The sequence below is a fragment of the Triticum urartu genome, chromosome 3A (genome assembly GCF_056163025.1).
Source record: "Triticum urartu cultivar PI428250 chromosome 3A, HENAU_Tu73, whole genome shotgun sequence".
NCBI classification, from domain to species: domain Eukaryota; kingdom Viridiplantae; phylum Streptophyta; class Magnoliopsida; order Poales; family Poaceae; genus Triticum; species Triticum urartu.
Genome location: NC_141875.1, coordinates 45,822,620 through 45,846,817, shown reverse-complemented (window position 1 = coordinate 45,846,817; position 24,198 = coordinate 45,822,620). Strand labels below are relative to the sequence as shown.

Here is a 24,198-nt window from a genome sequence, read left to right as displayed (position 1 = left end):
TTCCCCCAGTACGCCGCTGACAACCACGCCGCCTGGACTGACTATTTCCAGCGACGACAGGCGCATAGGCTGGCGTCCACGAACGGGGCGGCCGGGGCGGCGGTGGTCGGCGACACAAAGAGCAGTGACGGTCTCCGCGTCTGGTGGGGGGTCCCCGGCCGCACCCTGCACGAGGTGATCGCACACCTCGAGGGCGACAACAACCCGCCGCTGGCGTACCCTGCCGCGGTGGCCGTGCCGGCCCCTCGACGGAGCGCCGGGCCATGGGTGCCCAGAAGGTTCGCCTCCTCCTCCTCCCGCTCCTCCTCCCACTTTTCCGGCTCGCCGGCGCTCTTCGGCGTCAAGGCAGAGCCCGCCGCGGAGACGCCGCTCGGCTGGCGCACACGCAGCGCCGACATCGTCATCAACGAGGGCGGCCGGCGTGCCACCTCCTCGGCTCCTCCGCGTTTCGTCAAGCCGAAGACAGAGCCAGGGCTCGCCGCCGTCAAGCCGGAGCCGGGGCTCCCCGTCGTGAAGACGGAGCCCGTCAAGCAGGAGGCGCTCGACGACGAAGCGGCCCTCAAATGGGCGCGCGACGACTGGGTGCAGACAGAGAGGGAACGCCAGCGCGCCGCCTTTGCGCGGTTCGAAGCTCGTCACCGTGGCTGGGACGAGGGAGGCATCGTCGTCCTCGACGACCGCGACGACGACGACGACGCGCCGCCACCGCCTGTCCGCCATGGAGACGCCGGGCAGGGGTCCAGCAGGGGCGGCCGCGCCATCAAGAAAGAGAAGGCCGCCGCCGACGACGAGGACGTCGGCGACATCGCCGCGCTGATCGAGTTCTTCGCCCCATAGAATATCTTATAAAAAATAATTTATGTAAAACGCCGAACATGAATATCAAGTTTGCCGAATTTTAGCCGAACTATACCGAATTCAGTTTTTAAAAATAAAAAAAAACGCGTCTGGGGCGACCCTGGGGCGAGTGGCTGGGAACCCACTCGGCCGATTTTTGCACCGCCTCACCCCGAGGGGGCGCGTAAAATCGCCGCTTGGGGGGCCAACTGCTGGAGATATTCTAAGTACCACTTGTTTCTGAGAGGCCAAAGTGGTCGCAATTGTTTAGGGAAGATACTCTGGCTCAAGTGGTAAAACAAATGATTTATAGACTTGATAAGCAAGATTGAGCTGGATGCATGCGCACGTTGTTGACCTATGTTTGAGTGTATGGTCAAGCAGATAAAATGTGCATAAACCGAAAATACATAGGAGCACTCGGGGCACACCCTCCTATATTCAAAAATAAGTTAATAATTTAAAAAAGGTAAAAGAAAAAACCTCGACACATTTTATGGAATCAAGCATGACCAAGTATTGCACTTGTATAAAAAAGATTAAACATGAAATGCCTTTGATTGTATCCAGGGTCAAAGATTTGCCAAAAAACGCTAGATACAAGTACTATTCATACTATATTGTCGTCATAATTTTTTTTCTCTAAAGTCAATGAGAATCATTCCTTGGCCAAACTTTTTATACGAGTATAATCCCAGTCATATTTGTTTCCAAAAACGTTGTACACTCTTTTTTTTATCAAACATGCAAATGTAAAAGAGAAAAAAATGTTGCACCAAGGGAAAAGGGAAAAGAAAACAACTCACAAGCCAACATGTCACACTTGTGGCTGTTAGGATGATCCAACAACATGTCACACTTCCATTTCATCGCTCATTTCTATTCAGATGAAAACGACACTCCTAGACTTTTTTAGACAGAAAGGGAAATGCAAAAACACAGTACAGTAAAACACTAACATACAAAATTAACACTATTTCATTTTTGTGAAGTTGTTACAATGTACCATTTATTGCTGAAAAGGATTGAGAATAATTCAAACCGGAGATTACAAGTACGAGATACCAAGCAAGTTTGAAGCTAGTGATCAATGAATGACACAAAACACGATTCAAGATTTAAAGAGTACTCCCTCTGTAAACTAATATAAAATCGTTTAGACCACTAAAGTAGTTATCTAAACGATCTTATATTAGTTTACAGAGAGAGTATATTCTAGCATTCTACATTCCATCTGTCTCAACATGATTGGTCAAGAAGCAATTGCAGTATCATGCCGTTTTTGCCGCCGACAAGACCTTCTTCCGCTTAGCCACCATATAACGGAACAAGTATGGAAATCCTGCAAATGCAACCAGATAAAACAAGAGTTATCTTGTTAAATTCCACCCTTTTTAATAAAACATTAACACCATTATGTGCATAATATAGGTGGTACATCTAGGCACTACTATGCACAAAGACACATAATTCAACATCCTTATAACTTCAGCTACGTCTATGAGATTCACCCTCTAAACAATTAAATGGGGGACACTGCGATTTTGGCTTAGGGTTCAATTGCATATTCAAAATTCAAAAGACGTGGAAGGCTCTCATGGGGAGACCCATTGCACTTCACTCTCTTGGTAATTCTACATTGAAATATCCTCATGCAAAAGGGCATGTCTAACACAAGCAAAGTGATCTATTTACATGCATCATGTGGAGTGTCTAGACGTGTCAAAATAGAAGAATTTTCATTGGCAGAGGCTAACCTACACCAAAGTAACCTTTGGCACAACAACCAAGAGTGTAACACAGGTTGACAAAGTTGTTACCAGCTGTATGATAGGGGGTTTAAGAATGCTTCCCACGAAAAAATGGTCCCTTGTTTATAGTTATTCCATATTGTATTCTTCTTAATGGAAATGGACCACTATTGATGGTTGCTAAAAAGAAGATAACTTTGGTTGCAAAATGAAGGATAATATCGAGAAGGAGTATTGTACCTGGTATGATTAGAGCTGTGACAAGAGTCAATTCATAGTGGTAGTTGAAGGAGAAATTCCATTTATTAGGCATCATAAAATATTTCCTTGATGTCTGAGGCAAACCTCCAAATATCAGAGCATGTAACAAACAAGACTATTCATCTGAACAACATGGAGCCCTTTCCATCTTTACTTATTAATTTAGGTTACCTTCATAAAAGGCATGGCAACTAAGATCAGGCCAACCTCGCTTACGATGCCGGTAGGATAGAACACCAGAAAGGTGCTATACCTGCAAACAAATAGGCGCACAAACTATAAAGCTAGAGGCCCTAAGAACAATTTATTGAAAATATACTAGATTTGTTTAGAAGTTTGTGTTAAACCATATTTTCCTCTTTTGTCATAACTAGTACCTACCTAAGCTATAGGAGTATGGAAGATGCAAATTTGAAATATGACTAGTACCTACCTAAGCCATAGGAGCCAGTAAGGTGCAACCCCAAATGTCTCCTTCATACCAAAGAAAAAATATCGGATGACCTGGAGGCAACCAACATGATTTCTATAACATTATATTTAAAGTGAAGAATATTGCAAATCCTGGTTTTGTTAAGATCAACAAGGGAGCTTATGTTTACATTGAAGAACTTCAAGAATTACTATCAATTTAGATCTCATACTTAATACACCCTTATATATATATATAACTCATGGTGTCTTGGCCACATGTATACCTCAGTGATAGACCAACTTATGATCAATGAAGTTAAAAGAATATGAGACTGCGCCTGCAAGACGGTTAAATGTGCAAAGTGACCATTAAATCACTACCGTTGAGAAACTAAACTAAATTTGTGTTACTAATTATATAAAAAGATCAAAGTCTTGGTAACTATGGACGAGAGGTAGATGATACCTCATGAAAGCTCCACAAGATGCCCCATGTGATGTACAATCTTCCAGTGATTTGTGGGAGAGTTGTCGAGATCGGAGACCTCACAAACCCTATTAATAATTGGACATTCATCACAACAAACAATAAAGTTAGGTGAGAACACCATGCAAGTTCATGAGTTTGCCAGGAGTGCACTATGTATACTCAATTAAATAAACGGTAACTGCAAGAGCAAATGAAATGATACTACTCCCACCATTCTAAATTACTTAAGTTTTGAGTTTCTCTTAAGCCAAACTTCTTTAATTTTACCAGCTCTATAGAAATATATAACCCAACATCTACAATACCAACTTATTTTATTAGCAAAAACATTTTCATACTAATCGCTAAAGGGACGACATTTTCAGTATGATATTTGTACGACACTACTGATCAAGCCATCCGTAGGTCGGACCGGAGTGTAGCACAACGCTGGATTTCACATCATACTAGGGTTGGATCAACAATTGTCGAACGCGAAGTAGTTTCGAAATATGTTTGATGTCCCATTTTGAAGGACTTTTTAGACAATATCCGTTTACCAAAGAGCTTTTTTTTTGCGTAGACGTTTACCAAAGAGCTTGCACACACATACGGAAATCCCTTTTGGAGCTCGGGCTCCAGTGAGGCCTCTAAATTCAAATTTGAAATTTCATTGAAATTCATATTTTTATATTTCAAAAAATTCTGAATTTTTTAACAGATATACATGAAGGCATAACACACATGTGTGTAAATTTTCAGTTCAAAATACAATGAAATGAGGACCGTGCAAAAGGACAAATCTAGACATGATACTATTCATCCTCCTAGGCCATAGATTTGTCTTTTTTGTACAGGTCGCAACTCAAGGTATTTCATCATAAATTTTGGATGCCGAGAACGCCCACACGTGTGAGTGTTAAGGGGTCTGTCCACACATTTTGTATGGTGTTTAAGAGGATCAGCCCACACATCTACGTGTGGGCAAAATAAGTAATGCCCACATGCCTCTGTTTTTTTCCTTGTCGTCTCTCTCATATGCCTACGTGTGGGCAAAATAGATAACGCCCACACGCCCGTACGTCAGGCCTCCTACCTCATGGTCCCGCACGCATCGCGTGACAGTCACCATGCGCCTCGCAGTTGCCATGGTCCGGACCCTCTTCCATATTTGTTTAACTGCAGTTGTCATGTCGCTGAACTACAGTTGCCATGTCGGACAACTATAGTTGCCATCTCAGGTCAAGTGCCAGATGTCATTTTTGGACAACTGCAGTTGTTGCCATGTATAGTCTGGTTTACTATAATTGCCATGATTTGAGAACTTTAGGGGGTGCCACCTACTAACACTAGGCAGTTGCCATGTATGGTCCGGTTTACTGTAGTTGCCATGATTTGAAAACTTTAGGAGTTGCCACCTACTAACACTAGGCAGTTGCCGTGTAGCGCTACAAAAAGACATGGCAAAATAATATGTTCGGGTAAAGAGAGAGTTGCCATATGCTTACAAGCACACTAGGGCAGTTGCCATGTACCCTGCAAAACACATGGCAACTGACATGTTCGTGTAAAAGAGAGAGTTGCCATCTGCTTACAAGCACACTAGGGCAGTTGCCATGTACCCTGCAAAATACATGGCAACTGGCAACTTTAGGTGTGGGAGAGGAGACGGACGTGTGGGCGAACTGATAAATGCCGACACACCAACCCCTGTGCGTGAATGAAAACTAACGTGTGGGCGAACTGCTAAATGCCCACACACTAGTCCCTCTGTGTGGTGAAAATGGACGTGTGGACAACCGGATGAATGCACACACACCAGCCCATTCCTACGTGGCACCACAAACATGCCAAGATTCGTGCAACCATAAACAAACGTGGATCCACATGTGTGGGCGAGATGCAAACGCCCACACGTGTGGGCGTTAATGTTTCCGTAAATTTTTATACACATGTTAGTTACATCTTTACATACACACATTTTTTTCAAATTTTTTTGAACCATAAAAGTTTGAATTTGAATTTATAAAAAATAGAGGCCTCCATGATGCTCGGCCACCAAAACGCCTTTCTCCACACACACATACTCCTACATACTTACATTGCACTTGTCCAGATTGACCGATGTTGAGAATATATAACGTGAAAGGCTAGAGAAAGAAGAAACTAGTTACCTAGAATCGAATGCAGAATCTGGGCCACCAGCAACAGAGCGTACCATCGGAATCAAGACGTTCAGTTAGTAACTTGATAATTAAGAAATTATTAAGAAATGAGCTGCTGAGACGAGAGGGACCTCCATGAAGGCTGCGGTCTGCGCGAACTGCAGCGGCCGCTCGACGGCGGCGTAGACGGCCTCGTGGCCGCTCTCCAGCAGCGCCGAGGCCGCGTAGCACATCACCTGCGCCCTGCAAACCAGAGAGATCTTCACGGTCAACGGAGCAAGAAACCAGAGATAGCCACTCCATCATGCACCCATGGCCGTTGCGCTACTTAATTACCATCCGAAGAAGACGACCCAGTTGTAGGCGGAGAGGTAGAGCCGCCGGAGCGCCGTCGCGGACGCGGCGGTCGCCATTAACTGCGGAGAGAGCTGCTGCGGTCGAACTGCTAGCTAGCTTCTCAACTGGGGATTGGTGTCGTTATAATTGCACTGCTTCTCAACTTTGGTTTGGCGTTGATTTAATCGATCGGGCGGACGGAGGCGGTTGGGGAGTAACACGGTTGAGGAACGGTCAGATTGCAACTTGCAACGACCGACTTCCCGCCAACTCCATGCATGCATGCATCCATGTGATCCACGTGGTTCGTCGCACCCTGCATGCATGCATATGTATTCTCAAGCTAATACTACTTCCTCTCTTCCTAAATATTTGTCTTTCTAAATATTTCAACAAGTAACTACATACGAAGCAAAATGAATAAATCTACACTCTAAAACATGTCTATATACATTCATACGTGGTGTTTCATTTAAAATCTCTAGAAAGATAAATATTTAGAAACGGAGGAAGTATATCGAAAATCAAATAAAACGTGCATGCAAACATATAGCTGAAACATCACGCATGCATGTGTGGTAAGTGGTAACCGATGTGATTCAACGCGGATCATGCTTTTGCTGAGTTTGCTGTGTGGGCCTTTCTGCCGTGCCATGCTTTTGCAGGCCTTGTTCTTTGCTGCTTTAGACGACTGCATGCTTGCGCACTATCCGTGTATGGCGTGTGGGCCAGTTGGTGTGTTGTGCGGCGGTCGCAACGGGTATGAGCAACAATGAGATAACTGATCGACTGTTGCAGGTCGGGCGAGGGAGTCCTGAATTATGGGGTGTTCGGATGGCCGGACTATACCTTCAGCCGGACTCCAGGACTATGAAGATACAAGATTGAAGACTCCGTCCCGTGTCCGGATGGGACTTTCCTTGGCGTGGAAGGCAAGCTTGGCGATGCGGATATTCAAGATCTCCTACCATTGTAACCGACTTTGTGTAACCCTAACCCTCTCCAGTGTCTATATAAACCGGAGGATTTTAGTCCGTACGACAACTTCATCATACAACAATCATACCATAGGCTAGCTTTTAGGGTTTAGCCTCCTTGATCTCGTGGTAGATCTACTCTTGTACTACCCATATCATCAATATTAATCAAGCAGGACGTAGGGTTTTACCTCCATCAAGAGGGCCCGAACCTGGGTAAAACATTGTGTCCCTTGTCTCCTGTTACCATCCGGCCTAGACGCACAGTTCGGGACCCCCTACCCGAGATCCGCCGGTTTTGACACCGACATTGGTGTTTTCATTGAGAGTTCCTCTATGTCGTCGCAATCAGGAAGGATGCCTCTTCCCGTCTTTAAAGACGGCGCCGTTACTAAGGGAGCCTTGGCTGTCGGCCAAACTCTCCGGCTAGGCGGTTTTCTCATGACCGCTTGTTCGGCCGTTGCGCCGACGGTGACCTCTCGGGTCATCAAAAGCAATCTTCACGTCAGCTCGGAACTCATCGAGCAGTTAGATCCAATGGGGCTCTCTTCCGTAAACAAGCTCTTGGATCGCATCGCCGCCTTGGGGGTCACTACGGATTATGACCAGGTTGGGCTTAAACCCGATCGAATAGAAATTAATTCTCCCCAAGTCACCCATCACGTTGCCGTAATAGAGGCACAGTGCGGCGACTCTTCATCTATCTTAAGGACTAGCTACGTCCGGATTCCAGATCCCTCCAAGCCGGATACCCGCGGAGGGGAGGATGTAACTCAAGACCTGAACTTAGAATCAGGCAACGGGCTAGATTCACTGGACAACATCCAAGAATCCAAACCTTAGAGTTCGGAAATTCCTTGGCCTCTGAGTCTTAGATTGGGTGAAGTTCCGGATTTAATTCCACCCACCCGCCCGAACATAAGCGATCTATCCCAAATCAGACAAAAGCCCGAAGAAATAGTACATCATTACTGGGCAAGGTTCCTCCTGGTTATGAACAGGATAAAGGACTGCCGCGAGGAAAACGCAATCTCAATCTTCTGCAATAATTGCACGGATAAGGGAATCCTCAACGCCACAGGTCGTCGTGATCTTACACGCTTCGCTGACTTGGCGTCCATAGTACAAAATTACTGTGCGATGGAAAGCGCCCGGAAAACCGAAACTGAATTTTGGGACAATCCGGCCCTGAATAGAAACCTCGTCCGAAATAAAAGGGTGCATCATCATCAGACACCCGGGTTAAAAACCGAAAAACCAAAACCCTCTACAGGGCATGGAACCGTACTGGAGGGATGGCTTAATGGACCCTGTAAAATTCATAGTACAGAGGACGCCACACCAACTCATAGCCTTAGAGCATGTTGGATACTCCGGCAGGTGGCCAAAAGGGGCGAAGATCTCCTAATTCCGGAGGCCGCAGAAAGCCACCTCAGGGACTCCAGTACAGTCTTAACAGTCTTCGAGACTTTCGCATCAAATAAAATGCGAAAAAGAACACTCCGCAGCTTCGCCGAAGTCTATCAAGTAGCAACAATAAACCCATGGAGTGACACGACTATTACCTTTAATGCCAGCGACGAACCTAAATTCCGAACAGCTCGAGCACCAGCCGCATTGGTACTCAGTCCTATAGTGGACGGCTTTCGCCTCACCAAGGTACTCATGGATGGAGGCAGCGGATTGAACCTCATTTATGAGGAAACCCTTCAAAAAATGGAAATAGACTGGAACCGCATTGAGTGAAGCAACACAACCTTCAGAGGAATAATCCCCAGTCGGGAAGCACGTTGTACAGAAAAAATCACACTAGATGTGGTGTTCGGCACGCCGGATAATTATAGGTCCGAAGAGGTCACATTCCAAGTGGCCCCGTTCAGCAGCGGATACCACGCTCTGCTGGGGCGGGAAGCGTTTACAATCTTCCAAGCAATACCCCATTACGGGTACATGAAGCTCAAGATGCCCGGGCCGAACGGAATCATCACTCTCGCTAGTGATCTGGACATAGCACTCCGCGCCGAAAACAAGACAGTCGCACTGGCCCTTGAGGCACTGTCCGAAGCCCTAGCGGCTGAGGAACTGACTACGCTGCGCTCCACGGTAAACAGGGACGATGTGATACTCGACAAAAGATCCAAGTCCACCTCCTTTAAACCAGCGGATGAAATAGTCAAATTCCAGGTCCATCCAACGGACCCCAATAAAACAGCTTCCACCGCGGCACAATTAAACCCCGATGTAGACGCCGCACTGCGAGAATTCCTACGGGAAAATTGGGACATTTTTGCATGGCACCCTTCGGACATGCCAGGAATCCCACGCAGGCTGGCCGAACACAGCTTAAATATTCTAAAAGGATTCAAACCTGTCAAACAAGCCCTTCGGCGTTTTTCTGAACCCAAGAGACAGGCAATGGGAGAGGAGCTAGCCAAACTATTGGAGGCCGGATTCATCAGAGATATAAAACATCCGGACTGGCTAGCAAACTTGGTGATGGTACCAAAGAAGGACAAATCCTGGCGCCTGTGCGTTGACTTCAAAGACCTCAACAAGGCCTGCCCAAAGGATCCCTTCCCCCTCCCTCGCATCGATCAAATTATCGATGCCACTGCAGGACACGAATCGTTGTACTTCCTCGACGCATACTCCGGTTACCATCAAATCAAGATGGCCGAGTCAGACCAAGCTGCAACGGCATTCATCACCCCATACGGCCCATTCTGCTTCAACACAATGCCTTTCGGGCTCAAAAACACCGGCACAACATATCAACGCATGATTCAGACATGTCTGGCAAACCAGATCGGCAAAATAGTAGAGGCATACGTGGATGATGTGGTCGTAAAAACAAGACATGTCGAATCTCTAGTAGACGACTTGAGGCTTACATTTGACAACCTCCGAGCATATGACATCAAGCTAAATCCGGAAAAATGCGTTTTCGGCGTTCCAGCCGGAAAGCTCTTGGGCTTCATTGTATCCAGTAGGGGAATCGAAGCAAATCCAGCCAAGATCCGAGCTTTGTCACAATTGGATATCCCAAAGGACCTCAAACAAATACAAAAATTAACCGGATGCGTGGCGGCTCTAAGCCGCTTTATCTCCCGGTTGGGAGAAAAGGCGCTACCCCTCTATCGCCTCCTTCGGCGCACCGAACACTTCGAGTGGACGGACGCCGCCACGGCCGGACTCGAGGAAATAAAAGCCGTATTGGCAACAAACCCCGTCCTAGCCGCGCCAAACATCGGCGAACCAATGCTATTGTACATTGCAGCAACCCATCAAGTTGTCAGTGCAGTACTCGTCGTCGAGCGGGAAACGGACGGACGCAAATTCCCCCTTCAAAAGCCGGTTTACTATGTGTCCACTGTCCTCACCCCATGCAAATCACGGTACCCACATTATCAAAAGATTGCATATGCGGTATTCATGGCATCCCGGAAGCTACGACACTACTTTCAAGAGTGTTCAATAACAGTAGCATCGGAAGTACCACTCAATGATATTATAAACAACCGTGACGCAACGGGCCGAATTGCAAAATGGGCCATCAAGCTCCTCCCGTTCGACATAACTTATAGGCCACAGTGAGCTATCAAGTCGCAAGTTTTGGCCGACTTCGTCGCAGAATGGACGGAGGCCGAACTCCCTAAAGAGTACGGCACATACTCAAACTGGATAATGCACTTCGACGGTTCCAAAATGTTGGCCGGACTAGGGGCCGGCGTCGTTTTGACGTCCCCCACAGGAGACACGGTTCAATATGTACTCTAGATTATGTACACGGGCCCCAACAATGCAGCCGAATATGAGGCCCTTTTACATGGTCTCTGGATGGCAGTATCCATGGGCATTCAACGCCTAGAGGTGCGAGGGAATTCGAACCTCGCGATATCCCAAATAAATGGAGACTTCGATGCCAAGGATCCAAAAATGGCAGCTTACCGCAACGCCGTCCTCAAAATGTCAGCTCGGTTTGAAGGGCTCGAATTTCACCATATAGCCCGAGAAAACAATCAGGCGGCAGACGTCCTGGCACGCATCGGCGCAAAACGCGATGCGGTCCCCCCAACATCTTCCTGGAAAGGCTGTTCAACCCATCCGTAGTATGGGAAGGGGAACATGGCAATATCAGTCCGGACCCAACCGCACTGTCCGAGGCCGAACAATCTGACATAATCGGAGGCTCTGCCAATGAAATAACAACCTCAGCCCACGTACTAATGGCCGTTATCGCCCCGTGGACAGAACCATTCCTAGCCTACCTTACTAGGCAGGAACTCCCAGAGGACCAAAACGAGGCACGCTGTATAGTGCGGCGATCTAAACCCTATAAAGTCCATGAGGGAGAACTTTACAAGAAAAGCACTACCGGAGTCCTTCAAAGGTGCATCTCCGAAGAGGAAGGGCGGAACCTGCTGGCTGAAATTCATGCTGGACTCGGTGGCCATCACGCCGCAGCCCGGTCCCTCGTAAGCAAGGCTTTCCGTACAGACTTTTATTGGCCGACGGCCCGGGCGGACGCTCAGGACTTGGTCCATAAATGCGTCGGTTGCCAGCTTTTTGCAAACCAAAGCCATATGCCACCCACCGCCCTCCAAACTATCCCCATCACTTGGACTTTCGCGGTCTGGGGGCTTGACATGGTGGGACCCCTTAAAGGCGGAACTCACAAGAAAAAATACCTACTGGTCATGGTGGATAAGTTCACCAAATGGATAGAAGCCAAGCCTGTTAAGACGACCGAATCCGGACCTGTGATAGACTTTATATCTGGGGTCGTACACCGTTATGGCGCCCCCCACAGTATCATCACCGATAACGGCACGAACTTTACGGCCGATGAGGTAAAACTCTGGTGCAAAAACATGGGCATCAAGCTCGATTATGCTTCCGTCTATCACCCACAAACTAACGGTCAGGTCGAACGTGCAAATGGTCTCATCATGAGCGGCATCAAACCCAGATTAGTGCGGTCCCTCAAGGAATCTAACACGCACTGGGTAGAGGAGCTCGACTCCGTACTCTGGGGGCTGCGGACCACGCCGAACCGCACCACCGGATACACACCATTTTTTATGGTGTACGGCGCAGAGACAGTCTTGTCCTGCGACATAATTCATGACTCACCTCGAGTGCGCATGTACGAAGAAAGGGAGGCCGAGCTCGATCGGCAGGACAGTTTGGACGCCTTAGAGGAGGAGCGTGACGTGGCAAAAGCCCGTTCCGCATTCTATCAACAGCAGGCTCGAAGATATCAAAGCAGAGAAGTGTGGGCCAAAAGCTACAACGTTGGCGAATTAGTTCTACGGCTGCCCGACAAGAAAAAGGACAAGCTGAAGCCCAAGTGGGAAGGTCCCTTCATAATCGACCAAGTCCTGACTGGTGGAGCATACCGCCTGCGAGATGCGTCGGATAACCGACTCGAGCCGAACCCATGGAACGCAGCCCGTCTCTGAAGATTCTATGCCTAGCGCCGGACTCTGTGTTTGTCTCCTTCCTCTGTCCATTTTTTACATTTTCTGTCTTACATTTCTCTCCTTCCCCTCTTCTCTTTTATAGCCCTTAAAGGCTCCTCAAGTGAAGTGCTACTTGCGCTCATTAAACCTGGGGGCTTCTTTAACATAAGCTTATTTATACAGGCTTCACGCCCACCACATGTGTCAAACTTCCGCATGTACCTTTTCTTCACCATTATATGCATTGATATGACTTAAGTTTTGGCCAAGCTGGGTTGCCTGGCTCCTGTGCTTACCCCTACGTTCCCGATTGTTTGGCTAGGTGGTAAAGGGAGCACCTCTGCGATTGTTACTGCCGGATCAGCCGGATGTGTACCTCAGACTGGGAGAAGCCGAAAGCTAGCGTTCTTAAGGGAATATTCGGTCGGTGAACTAAAAGATGACCTTTTTTACTTATTTATGTATATGCCCCCAGATGATTTTCCTGCGTTTGCAGTCCGGACATGCACTTTAGGGCATGCCTCCCAGAGAAAGGAACCCCTAACGGAACTATTCTCTCTGGAAGATGTTTCTTACTAACCATGTAATATAACATAACTAGTTGGGCACTTGTCTGATAAAGCACTAATGACCCCTACGCCTGGTCTCCATGCATACCCCGGTTCTTACATAACCGGTAGGGTATTCGGACACACTCCGGACCGTCAGGTCCTGAGGTTGAAGCGAAAAGGTCGGCAACGACAAACGATCTACAATCTGGCTAGAAGGCATTACACATGTCAATTAAACATTACATAGTCACTCTGACTGATTGTATTCCTCTTCAATACCATCTAACAGGCTGTCTAATTTACAGTCCTGCTGGGAATACTTTGCGGCCAATTCTACTTGGCCGTACACTAAGCTTACAGGGATCTCCTTCCCGTCAGGCCCCACAGGTCCGACCTCGGCCATGTGGTTTGGGTCAAACTTCGTGTATCGCGTCTTCACCATGGCCCAGGCCTCCCTAGCGCCTTGTCGGCAGGCCGATATCTTCCATAACCGGAAGCGACGCCGAGCTCCCTTAATCTTCTCCGAAAGCTCTCCAAGGCCCTCGGGCATGGAGTGGGAAGGCCATAAGGCTTGGGCAACGCCTCGCATCGCCTGCCGAACTCGCTCGTGCAGTTGCGAGAGCTCGGGAAGAAGGTCACCCGTAGAACCAGGCATCTCCTCTGCAGGACGAACTGTTAGCATACCTACAGACATTACTCTGTTAGTCGACTTCCTCGCCGAACTCTTTTCTTTCAAAGATTCGCTTAAGCACTTACTAAATATGCCGCGTCGAAGCCGCTGATTCTCCTTAGTAGAGTCCGAGAGCTGGCCACGAACATCTTTAAGTTCAACGTCCAGCTTGGTGTTGGCATCCTGAAGCTCATTCTTCTCCTGCCTCACCCTTGTCAACATACTCTCACCGGCCTTTAGCCGGCGTAAGAGTTGTTGCCTCTCCGGATCCAGTCCGGCGCCATCTGCAATATGATTTGGCAGATTCATACCCACGCCGCACTTCGCAAGATATTAATCTTTCGAAGTGTATCTTACCAGAGGGGGTCTCTTTAGGCTCCCCTGCCGCGGCTAGTGCGGCCTCCAGTTGGGCTTTGCACTCTTTCAGCTCCTGGGACAGTACGGTATTCTTCTCTGTAAGAACCTGCATAACAAATGATCCTTAAACCAGTTACTCTAACTGTTTCAAGTCTCGGGGGCTACTGGTATATACATATATATTTACCAAAATTTTCTTACCCGTATGTCTTTTACATATTGCTCCGTGGCTCTGGTTAAACCATTTTGAGCGGCACGGAGGTACGCATCTCCCGAATTGAAGGCATCTAATGCCTCTCGGGAGAAACAAGCGTCGTGAAGAACTGTCCGGCGATGCCTGTGGTTCATGGCACTCTCCACCTTGGAATTGGTGGCAGACAGCCTGTCCGCATCCTCTGTCGGAGGAGCGTCTGGTGCGCGCCTCGTGTTCGCTCCCGCTTCTGGGACAGGCGTTGGAGCCTGGCTGGTGGAGGTGCGGTTGGCAACCTCTCCGGATGTAGTCCGGCGAGGTCTCTTCGTCCTGAAGATAGCACAAACGTTAATATGCCATGAAGAAATAACACCAGGGAAAAAGAGGATGCGCTATACCTTTGCGCCGGCATCCCAGTCCGGACTACATTCCTTTTTGCCCCACGGGGCCCTGCGGCCCCTCGTTGGCTAGCCGCCGCAGGTTCGGCCTCCCGCCTTGGAAACCTCCCCTGCAAAACACGGTCGTTGTCAGGAAAACTGAAATGCGTGAGAATGGATTCCTTCTCAAAGGGATGAGACTCCGCTCTCTGTTACCTGGGAGGCCGGGATTAACCCTGGGTAATCAGCCGTAATGGCCACCAAGGTATTGTCCTTGCTTAACTGATGAAACACCCCGTTAATCAACTCCACCGATATATCCGGATCCTCTTCGGAGTCCGGATCGAGGGACTGTTCTGGATCCTCAGGTTGTGGGGGACGGCTGTTTATATCCTTTACTTCCTGACGCAGTTCCTGTGTTGAAATCGTTGGACTACATATTTAATCATGGGAATATAAAGCGGATGGGCAGGCACAATTGTTCACTTACCCAACTTGGGGGGTTGTACATACTAAATCCGCCCTGCAGGTTGACGCGGAGGAATTCCTCCTCTTCTCCCTTGTACAAAGAGGATAAGATCTTTACTAGAGCGGCAGCTGAGGCTGGCCCCTTACTACCGTAACGGGTGGCGTCATCCTCCCCGTTAAAATCCCACATGGGGTGGCCTCTATATTGAAGCGGCTGCACCCCCCGCATAATGCATGCGGCCATGACTCCAATCATGGTTAGTCCGGAATGAGCCAATAGTCTTATCCGGCCCATCAGGCGAAGGACGTCCCTCTTGCTTTCTCTCTGAGAGCTCCATGGACGCCAGCTCAAGCGTTTCTTTAAGGGAGCACTGTTGAATTCGGGGAGACCGACCCGGATAGGGTCCGGTAGCGGGACATCATCTATATAAAACCATTCCGAAGGCCAGTCCTCAGACGCCTTCTTTGGGGTTCCGGATAGATATCCGGTCCCGGCGATACGCCACACTTCGGCTCCGCCCACTTGATATATAGACCCCTCTTGAGAGCGGGGCACCAGACAGAATAATCTCTTCCACAGCGCGAAATGAGCCTCAACACCCAAGAATAGCTCGCAAAGAGCGACGAAGCCCGCGATATGCAATATAGAGGCGGGCGTGAGATCGTGCAGCTAGAGGCCGTAGAGCTCCAGAAGCCCACGAAGAAATGGATGGATTGGAAATCCAAGTCCTCTTACTAGATAAGGGACGAGGCACACCCGCTCTCCTTTGGAGGGACTGGGGGTGCTCTCCGCTTGCTCTCTGCCATTATAGGTGGCGAGTCCGGCTCGGACCGGGACCATATAGGCCTGAGGGAGAAATCCCTTGGCCTGAAGCGACACTAGCTCGCTGTGCGGGATGGAGGACCTCTCCCAGTCTCCAGGTTTAGGACTAGAAGGGCGAGAGGAGGAGCTGCGACGGCTGGCCATGTTGGAATGAACCTTTGCTGGAGGCGCTCTGATGATTACTCGCGGAGAGGAGAAGGTGTGGTTTGGATCTGAATCCCCATCCCATTAAATAGGTGGCTCGTTTATACGGCTAGGGGTGTGAATGTAAAAACACCCCGACTTTTCACATTCGTTTGACACGTGGAAGACGGCCATTATTGGGCGTGGAAGCCAAGGTGCGCTACATTATGAAAATCGGACATTATTCAGCAGGTACATGGAATTTGGAGAAGAACCCGCCTTGCAATGCCGAAGACAATCTGCGCGCCAGACTCGTCGTCATTGAAGCCTGGTTCGGGGGCTACTGAGGGAGTCCTGGATTAGGGGGTGTTCGGGTGGCCGGACTATACCTTCAGCCGGACTCCAGGACTATGAAGATACAAGATTGAAGACTCCGTCCCGTGTCCGGATGGGACTTTCCTTGGCGTGGAAGGCAAGCTTGGCGATGCGGATATTCAAGATCTCCTACCATTGTAACCGACTTTGTGTAACCCTAACCCTCTCCGGTGTCTATATAAACCGGAGGGTTTTAGTCCGTAGGACAACTTCATCATACAACAATCATACCATAGGCTAGCTTTTAGGGTTTAGCCTCCTTGATCTCGTGGTAGATCTACTCTTGTACTACCCATATCATCAATATTAATCAAGCAGGACGTAGGGTTTTACCTCCATCAAGAGGGACCGAACCTGGGTAAAACATTGTGTCCCTTGTCTCCTGTTACCATCCGGCCTAGACGCACAGTTCGGGACCCCCTACCCGAGATCCGCCGGTTTTGACACCGACATCGGGGTTTATAAAAAAAGACCGCTTCAGGTCGGTTTGGATGGTGGGAATGTATCCTTAGGAGGTGCGATCACTGCCATGTGGGTCCCTTTTGTGTGGGGAGATGGTGATGCTTGCGTTTAATTTGTGAACTTTTGTAAAATTTATGATGTTTTTAATACAAATTCATGAACTATTTCTAATGTATATTTTGAAATCCATGATATTTTTTAAACTCACAAACACCTTTTCAAACTAGCAACCTTTTTTTAATTTGTGATTTTTTAAAAATTACAAAGTTTTAAAATTTGTGAATATTTTTTTAAATCCAGACACATCTTGTGAAGTCTAGAACAATTTTCCAATTCATGGAAATTTTCTCAAATTTATTATCAATTTTAATTCATGGGCCATTTTTAAATTCACAAATATCTTTAAAATTCTATGTAGTGGGATAAAAGAAAAGAACAAACCACGAATCATGTGTAGCAGCGTAGCGATTGGAGGTGTGCGCCAATGGGCCGTCCCATCCCACACGCTAGCAATTGAGGTGTGTAGGAGACCGCTCGGTATGTACCGCACAATATTGGTTCTATAGGAATATGAGGGTGGCATGGGATCTGGTGCAAGAGGTGCAGATCAGGCCGCTCGAGGATAATCTCTATACATTGCAATTCTCTTGCCTGGGTGATTGGGAAAGAGTGATGGAAGAAGGACCGTGGAGTTTCAAGGGGAAGGCGGTGGTCCTCGCGCCGTATGATGGGTTCACGAAGCCTTCATTGATTGAACTGAACAAAATTGAAATATGGATCCAGACCCATGACCTACCAGACGGATACTTCCCCAAAGTAAAGGCTCTTTCATCGACAGTGGGTGAATTCATATTTGCCGAACCCAATTCGCACGACTTCATAGGTAACTTCGTTCGTGTCCGGGTGAGGATTGATGTCACGAAACCCCTCAAAAATGTTGTTTCACTTGTGGTCAGAAAGAAGGACTCTCTAGAACGATTCATCTTCAGGGTAAAGTACGAGGGATTGCCTGATTGGTGTGCTGTTTGTGGCAACTTGGGGCATTTGTTTAAGGAGTGTGGTGACGGGATTCACCCTGCGAAGGCGTTGGTGTTCAAGGACCTCAGGGCGAGCTGGTTCAGGGGACCGGGCAGAGGTCCGGGAGAAGGCAGTGGATCAAGGGGAGGCCATGGGAGAGGCCGCGCTGGTAGAGGTGGAGGTCGCTCGACCATGCAAAATAACCCCCTGTACAGCCAGGACTGTGAAAGCTCAGAGTATGATTCAGAGAAAGATGTTGCTATGGAGGAGGCAGATAGAAACAGGAAAAGGGTAGCTTCTAGGGCTGCTCTTATGAATGATCAACATCCCCCAAGCCAAGTGGCACTGCCTAAAACGATGCTCTCGCTTCCTGCACCAACTGTTCCAGCAAGTCCCTTGTCCAAGCAGGAACCGAAGAGGACCAAGCCTAGTACATCTACCAGTGAAGTTGTTGCGAGTAAGGCTCCAGCCCTCAACAAAACCATTGATGCGTGAATGACGGGCCTCCCAGTGGGGTCGCGCCCAGCGCAATGAGTCTGCTAAGTTGGAACTGCCGCGGAATTGGCAAAGCCGCGACAGTCTGTGAGCTTCGCGACTTAGCGAGGCAATTTTCCCCCTCTATCCTTTGCATTGTAGAAACACAAATAGAGGGATCGAGAGTTGAAAATTTAGCAGATACCTTAGGTTACAATAAAAGCTTTGCTGTTAGTAGTTCTGGATGAAGTGGTGGACTCGAAATTTTTTGGAATGATGAAATAAAAGTTGAAATTACTGGTTACTCGAAGTACCATATTGATACTCCTGTTGATGGTTTGGCGGATTTGCAGGTCAGGCTGACCTTTGTGTACGGTGAAGCCCAAGTACCGGAACGATATCATACATGGAATACCCTACGGGGGATAGCCGAAACACAGAATAGGCCATGGGCGGTAATAGGTGACTTTAATGAAGTTTTACATATCTGTGAACATGACGGAGTTGGTACCCGGAGTCAAGCTCAAGTTGAAGCGTTCAGAGAGGTGGTTGACTTATGCGGCCTGACGGACATTGGATACACTGGAACGGACTGGACGTTCGAAAAGAAGGTTGCGGGAGGCACGTATACAAGGGTGAGGCTCGATAGGTGTCTTGTAAACCCTGAGTGGCTCTTGGCATTACCATCTACGGCCCTAACCCATAAAAACGCAATCGGTTCAGATCACATTCCAATTCTTCTCACGTTACGTGAGTTGCATGCATGCAATGCGGGTCCCAGATCCTTTAAATATGAAACGATGTGGGAGAGGGAGTGAGTGAGTCCTGGATTAGGGGGTCTCCGGATAGTCGGACTATATCCTTTGGTCGGACTGTTGGACTATGAAGATACAAGATTGAAGACTTCGTCCCGTGTCCGGATGGGACTCTCCTTGGCGTGGAAGGCAAGCTTGGCAATACGGATATGTAGATCTCCTCCCTTGTAACCGACTTTGTGTAACCCTAGCCCCCTCCGGTGTCTATATAAACTGGAGGGTTTAGTCCGTAGGACAACATACAATCATACCATAGGCTAGCTTCTAGGGTTTAGCCTCTACGATCTCATGGTAGATCAACTCTTGTAATACTCATATCATCAATATCAATCAAGCAGGACGTAGGGTATTACCTCCATCAAGAGGGCCCGAACCTGGGTAAACATCGTGTCCCCTGCCTCATGTTACCATCCGCCTTAGACACACAGTTCGGGCCCCCCTACCCGAGATCTGCCGGTTTTGACACCGACATTGGTGCTTTCATTGAGAGTTCCACTGTGTCGTCATCATAGGGAAGGATGGCTCGTCTCGTTGTCAAGGGCAACATCACCTCTGGGGGAGCCCTGGCTGTAGACCAAACTCTCCGACTAGGCGGCTTCGTCATGACCACCCGATCGGCCGCTGCGCCAACGATGACTTGTCGGGTCATCGAAAATAGCCTCCACATCGGCTCGAAATTCACAGAGCAGATGGATCCAATGGAGCTCTCCTCTTTGAACGAGCTCTTGGATCACATCGCCGCTCTGGGAGTCGCTACGGACTACGATCGGATTGGGCTTAAACCCGACCAAAGGGAAATTAACTCTCCGCCGGTCACTCATCAGATAGTGGTGGTGGAGGAGCAATGCGGCGATTCTCCCTCTATCCTGAGGATGAACTATGTCTGGATTCCCGAGCTCTCCGAGCCGGATACCCGCTCACGGGAGGACATCGCCCTAACCCTGAACCTAGAATCAGGGTGCATACCGAACCTGCGGGGCAACATCCTGGAGCCCGAACTTCCAAGATCGTAAACTCCCCCGCCCCGGGGTCTCAGATTGGGTCAAGGTCCGGACTTAAATCCACCCACCCACCCAGATACAAACGATATTTCCCACATTAGGCAAGAGCCCCAAGAGACAGTACATCACTATTGAGCCAGATTCCTCCTTGTAATGAACAAGGTCAAGGATTGTCGCGAGGAAGACGCAATTTCGTTCTTTTGCAACAATTGCACGGACAAGGGAATCCTCAACGCCATAAGTCGCCGTGACATAGCACACTTCACTGACTTGGCGGCCATAGTACGGAAGTACTATGCGATGGAAAGCGCCTAGAAAACCCAAACAAAATTTTGGGATAATCCGGCTCTGACAAAACCCAGTCCGAACTAAAAGGGTGCACTCTCATAAGTCACCCGACTCAATTACAAAGAAGCAAAAGCCCACTACAGGGCATGGAACCGTATTGGAGGGATGGCTTAAAGGTCCCTGCAAAATTCATAGTACATCGGATACCATACCAACACACAGCTTCAGAGCATGTTGGGTACTCCGGCAGGTGGCCAAGAGCGGTGAGGATCTCCTCATCCAAAACACCTCAGAGCACCTTCCCGTGGATAACAATACAATATTGACAGTCTTTGAGACCTTCGCCTCATATAATAGGCGTAAGCGAGCACTCCACAGCCTTGCCGAAGTCTGCCATGTGGCAGCAACAAATCCATGGAGCAACACGGCAATCACCTTCAATGCCAGTGACGAACCTAAATTCCGAACAGCCCGAGCACCAGCCACCTTGGTCCTCAGTCCAATTGTGGACGGCTTTCGGCTCACTAAAGTGCTCATGGACGGCGGCAGTGGATTAAACCTCATTTATGAGGAGACTATTCAAAAAATGGAAATAGACAGAAACCGTATTGAGCAAAGCAGCACGACCTTCCGAGGAATCATCCCTAGTCGGGAGGCACGTTGCGCTGGGAAAATCACACTAGATGTGGTATTCGGCACTCCGGAGAATTACAGGTCTGAAGAAATTACATTCCAAGTGGCCCCGTTCAGTAGCGGATACCACGCCCTTCTAGGGCGGGAGGCATTCATGATCTTCCAAGCCATACCCCATTACAGGTACATGAAGCTCAAAATGCCCGGGCCCAATGGAATCATCACTCTAGCTAGTGATCCGGACATAGCACTCCGCGCCGAGAACAAAACAACCGCACTGGCCCTCGAGGCATTATCCGAAGCCCTTATGGCGGAGGAATTAACCGCGCTGCGCTCCATAGTGGACAGGGACGACATGATACTAGACAAAAGATCCAAGTCCACCTCTTTTAAACCAGCAAATGAAATAGTCAAATTCCAAGTCCATCCAACGGACCCCACAAAAACAGCATCCATTGGGGCACAGTTAAACCCCGCTATAGACGCCGCACTACGGGAGTTCATGCGCGAGAATTGGGACATATTCGCCTGGCATCCTTCAGACATGCCAGGAATCCCACGCAGGTTGGCAGAGCATAGCCTCAACATTCTAAAAGGATTCAAGCCGGTCAAGCAGACTCTTCGGCGTTTCTCCGAACCCAAGCGACAAGCCATGGGAGAGGAGCTAGCCAAGTTACTGGAGGCCGGATTCATTAGAGAAATAAAGCATCCGGACTGGCTAGCAAACCTGGTGATGGTACCAAAGAAGGACAAATCCTGGCGCCTATGCGTCGACTTCAAGGACCTTAATAAGGCTTGCCCAAAGGATCCCTTCCCCCTCCCTTGCATCGATCAAATTATCGATGCTACCGCAGGAGACGACTCATTGTGCTTCCTCGACGCATACTCCGGTTACCACCAAATTAAGATCGCGGAGTCCGATCAAGATGCAACGACATTTATCACTCCACATGGCCCCTTCTGTTTTAACACAATGCCCTTCGGGCTCAAAAACGCCGGCGCAACGTATCAGCGCATGATTCAGACATGTCTGGAAAAGCAGATCGGCAAAACAGTGGAGGCATACATAGACGATGTGGTCGTTAAAACCAGACACGTCGACTCCCTAATAGACGACTTGAGGCTCACATTCGACAATCTCCGAACATACGACATCAAGCTCAATCCGGAAAATTGCGTTTTCAGCGTACCCGCCAGAAAGCTCCTGGGCTTTATCATCTCCAGTAGAGAATTGAAGCAAATCCGGCCAAAATCCGAGCTCTATCGCAGTTGGCTATCCCAACTAACCTCAAGCAAATCCAGAAGTTAACGGGATGTGTGGCGGCCTTAAGTCGCTTTATCTCCCGATTAGGAGAAAAAGCACCCCCCTTTATCGCTTTCTTCGGCGCACCGAACACTTCGAGTGGACGGACGCAGCCACGGTCGGATTGGAAGAAATAAAAGCCATCCTGGCTACCAACCCAATCTTGGCCGCGCCAAATGTCGGCGAACCAATGCTGTTATATATAGTGGCAACTCACCAAGTTGTAAGCACAGTCGTCGAACGAGAGACGGACGGACATAAATTCCCACTTCAAAAGCCGGTATATTATGTATCCACTGTCCTCACTCCATGCAAATCACGGTACCCACACTATCAAAAGATAGCATACGCGATATTCATGGCATCCCGGAAATTATGACACTACTTTCAAGAGTGTTCAATTACGGTGGCCTCCGAAGTACCACTCAATGACATAATAAACAACCCGATGCCACGGGCCGGATTGCCAAATGGGCTATCGAGCTCCTCCCGTTCGACATAACATATAGACCACGGCGAGCCATTAAGTCGCAAGTACTGGCTGATTTCGTCGCCGAATGGACAGAAGCCGAACTCCCTAAAGAGTACAGCGCATACTCCAATTGGATCATGCACTTCGACGGCTCTAAAATGCTGGCTGGCCTGGGGGCTGGCGTCGTCCTGACGTCCCCCACTGGAGATACAATGCAATACGTACTCCAAATACTATACACAGACTCCAATAACGCAGCCGAATGCGAGGCCCTATTACACGGTCTCCGGATGGCAGTTTCCATGGGCATTAAATGCCTGGAGGTGCGTGGGGGCTCAAACCTCGCAATATCTCAAATAAATGGAGACTTTGATGCCAAGGATCCGAAAATGGCGGCATATCGCAACGCCGTCCTCAAAATGTCAGCTCGGTTCGAGGGGCTTGAATTCCACCATGTGGCTCGGGAAAACAATCAGGCGGCGGATATCCTCGCCCGTATCGGCGCTAAGCGCGACCCCGTCCAACCCAGCATCTTCCTGGAAAAACTGTTTAAGCCATCCGTGGTATGGGAGGGGGGCACCGGTAACAATAATCCGGACCGGCCACAACATCAGATACCGAACACTCTGACACAATCGGAGGCTCTGCCACCGAAATAACACCCTCAGCCCACGTGATAATGGCCGTCACCGCCCCATGGACAGAACCATTCCTGGCCTACTTAACCAGGCAGGAACTACCCGAGGACCAAAATGAGGCACACTGCATAGTGCGGCGATCTAAAGCCTACAAGGTCCACGAAGGAGAGCTTTATAAGAAAAGCACTACCGGAGTCCTTCAAAGGTGCATCTTCGAAGAGGAAGGGCGGAAGCTTTTGGCAAAAATCCATGCTAGACTCGGCGACCATCACGCTGCAGCCCGGGCCCTTGTAAGCAAGGCCTTCCGTACATGTTTCTATTGGCCGACGGCCCTAGCAGACGCAGAACATTTGGTCCAACATTGCGTCGGTTGCCAGCTTTTTGCAAACCAAAGCCATATGCCGCCTACCGCTCTCCAAACAATCCGCATCACTTGGCCCTTTGCGGTCTGAGGGCTTGATATGGTCGGACCCCTTAAAGGGGGAACCC

At 48.8% G+C, this 24,198-nt stretch overlaps 1 protein-coding gene and 1 pseudogene across 2 annotated transcripts; both read right to left on the bottom strand.

The window, feature by feature from the left end:
* Positions 1-41: 41 nt before the first annotated feature.
* Positions 42-877, bottom strand: LOC147978374 (uncharacterized; annotated as a pseudogene).
* A 902-nt stretch (positions 878-1,779) lies between these two features.
* Positions 1,780-6,373, bottom strand: LOC125542660 (very-long-chain (3R)-3-hydroxyacyl-CoA dehydratase PASTICCINO 2B). Of its 2 annotated transcripts, XM_048705789.2 has the most exons (9): positions 6,234-6,373; positions 6,029-6,140; positions 5,907-5,925; positions 3,730-3,818; positions 3,548-3,601; positions 3,283-3,353; positions 3,021-3,102; positions 2,829-2,922; positions 1,780-2,179 (listed from the first exon to the last, which is right to left on the bottom strand). In XM_048705789.2, exons 1-9 carry the CDS (start codon positions 6,308-6,310, stop codon positions 2,109-2,111), a joined length of 669 nt encoding a protein of 222 aa, XP_048561746.1. In that variant the 5' UTR covers positions 6,311-6,373; the 3' UTR covers positions 1,780-2,108. The 2 variants fall into 2 exon arrangements, with proteins under 2 accessions (XP_048561746.1, XP_048561747.1); XM_048705790.2 differs by lacking the exon at positions 3,548-3,601.
* Positions 6,374-24,198: the final 17,825 nt, after the last annotated feature.

What these genes read in the sequence shown, in the direction of transcription:
- LOC125542660 (XM_048705789.2), bottom strand. Translation starts at nt 6,310, where the DNA reads ATGGCGACCGCCGCGTCCGCGACGGCGCTCCGGCGGCTCTACCTCTCC. An exon ending in TTGCCATGCCTTTTATGAAG is followed by an intron (nt 2,923 to 3,020) that starts GTAACCTAAATT and finishes GGTTTGCCTCAG; the next exon opens with ACATCAAGGAAATATTTTAT. An exon ending in CACAGCTCTAATCATACCAG is followed by an intron (nt 2,180 to 2,828) that starts GTACAATACTCC and finishes TTGCATTTGCAG; the next exon opens with GATTTCCATACTTGTTCCGT.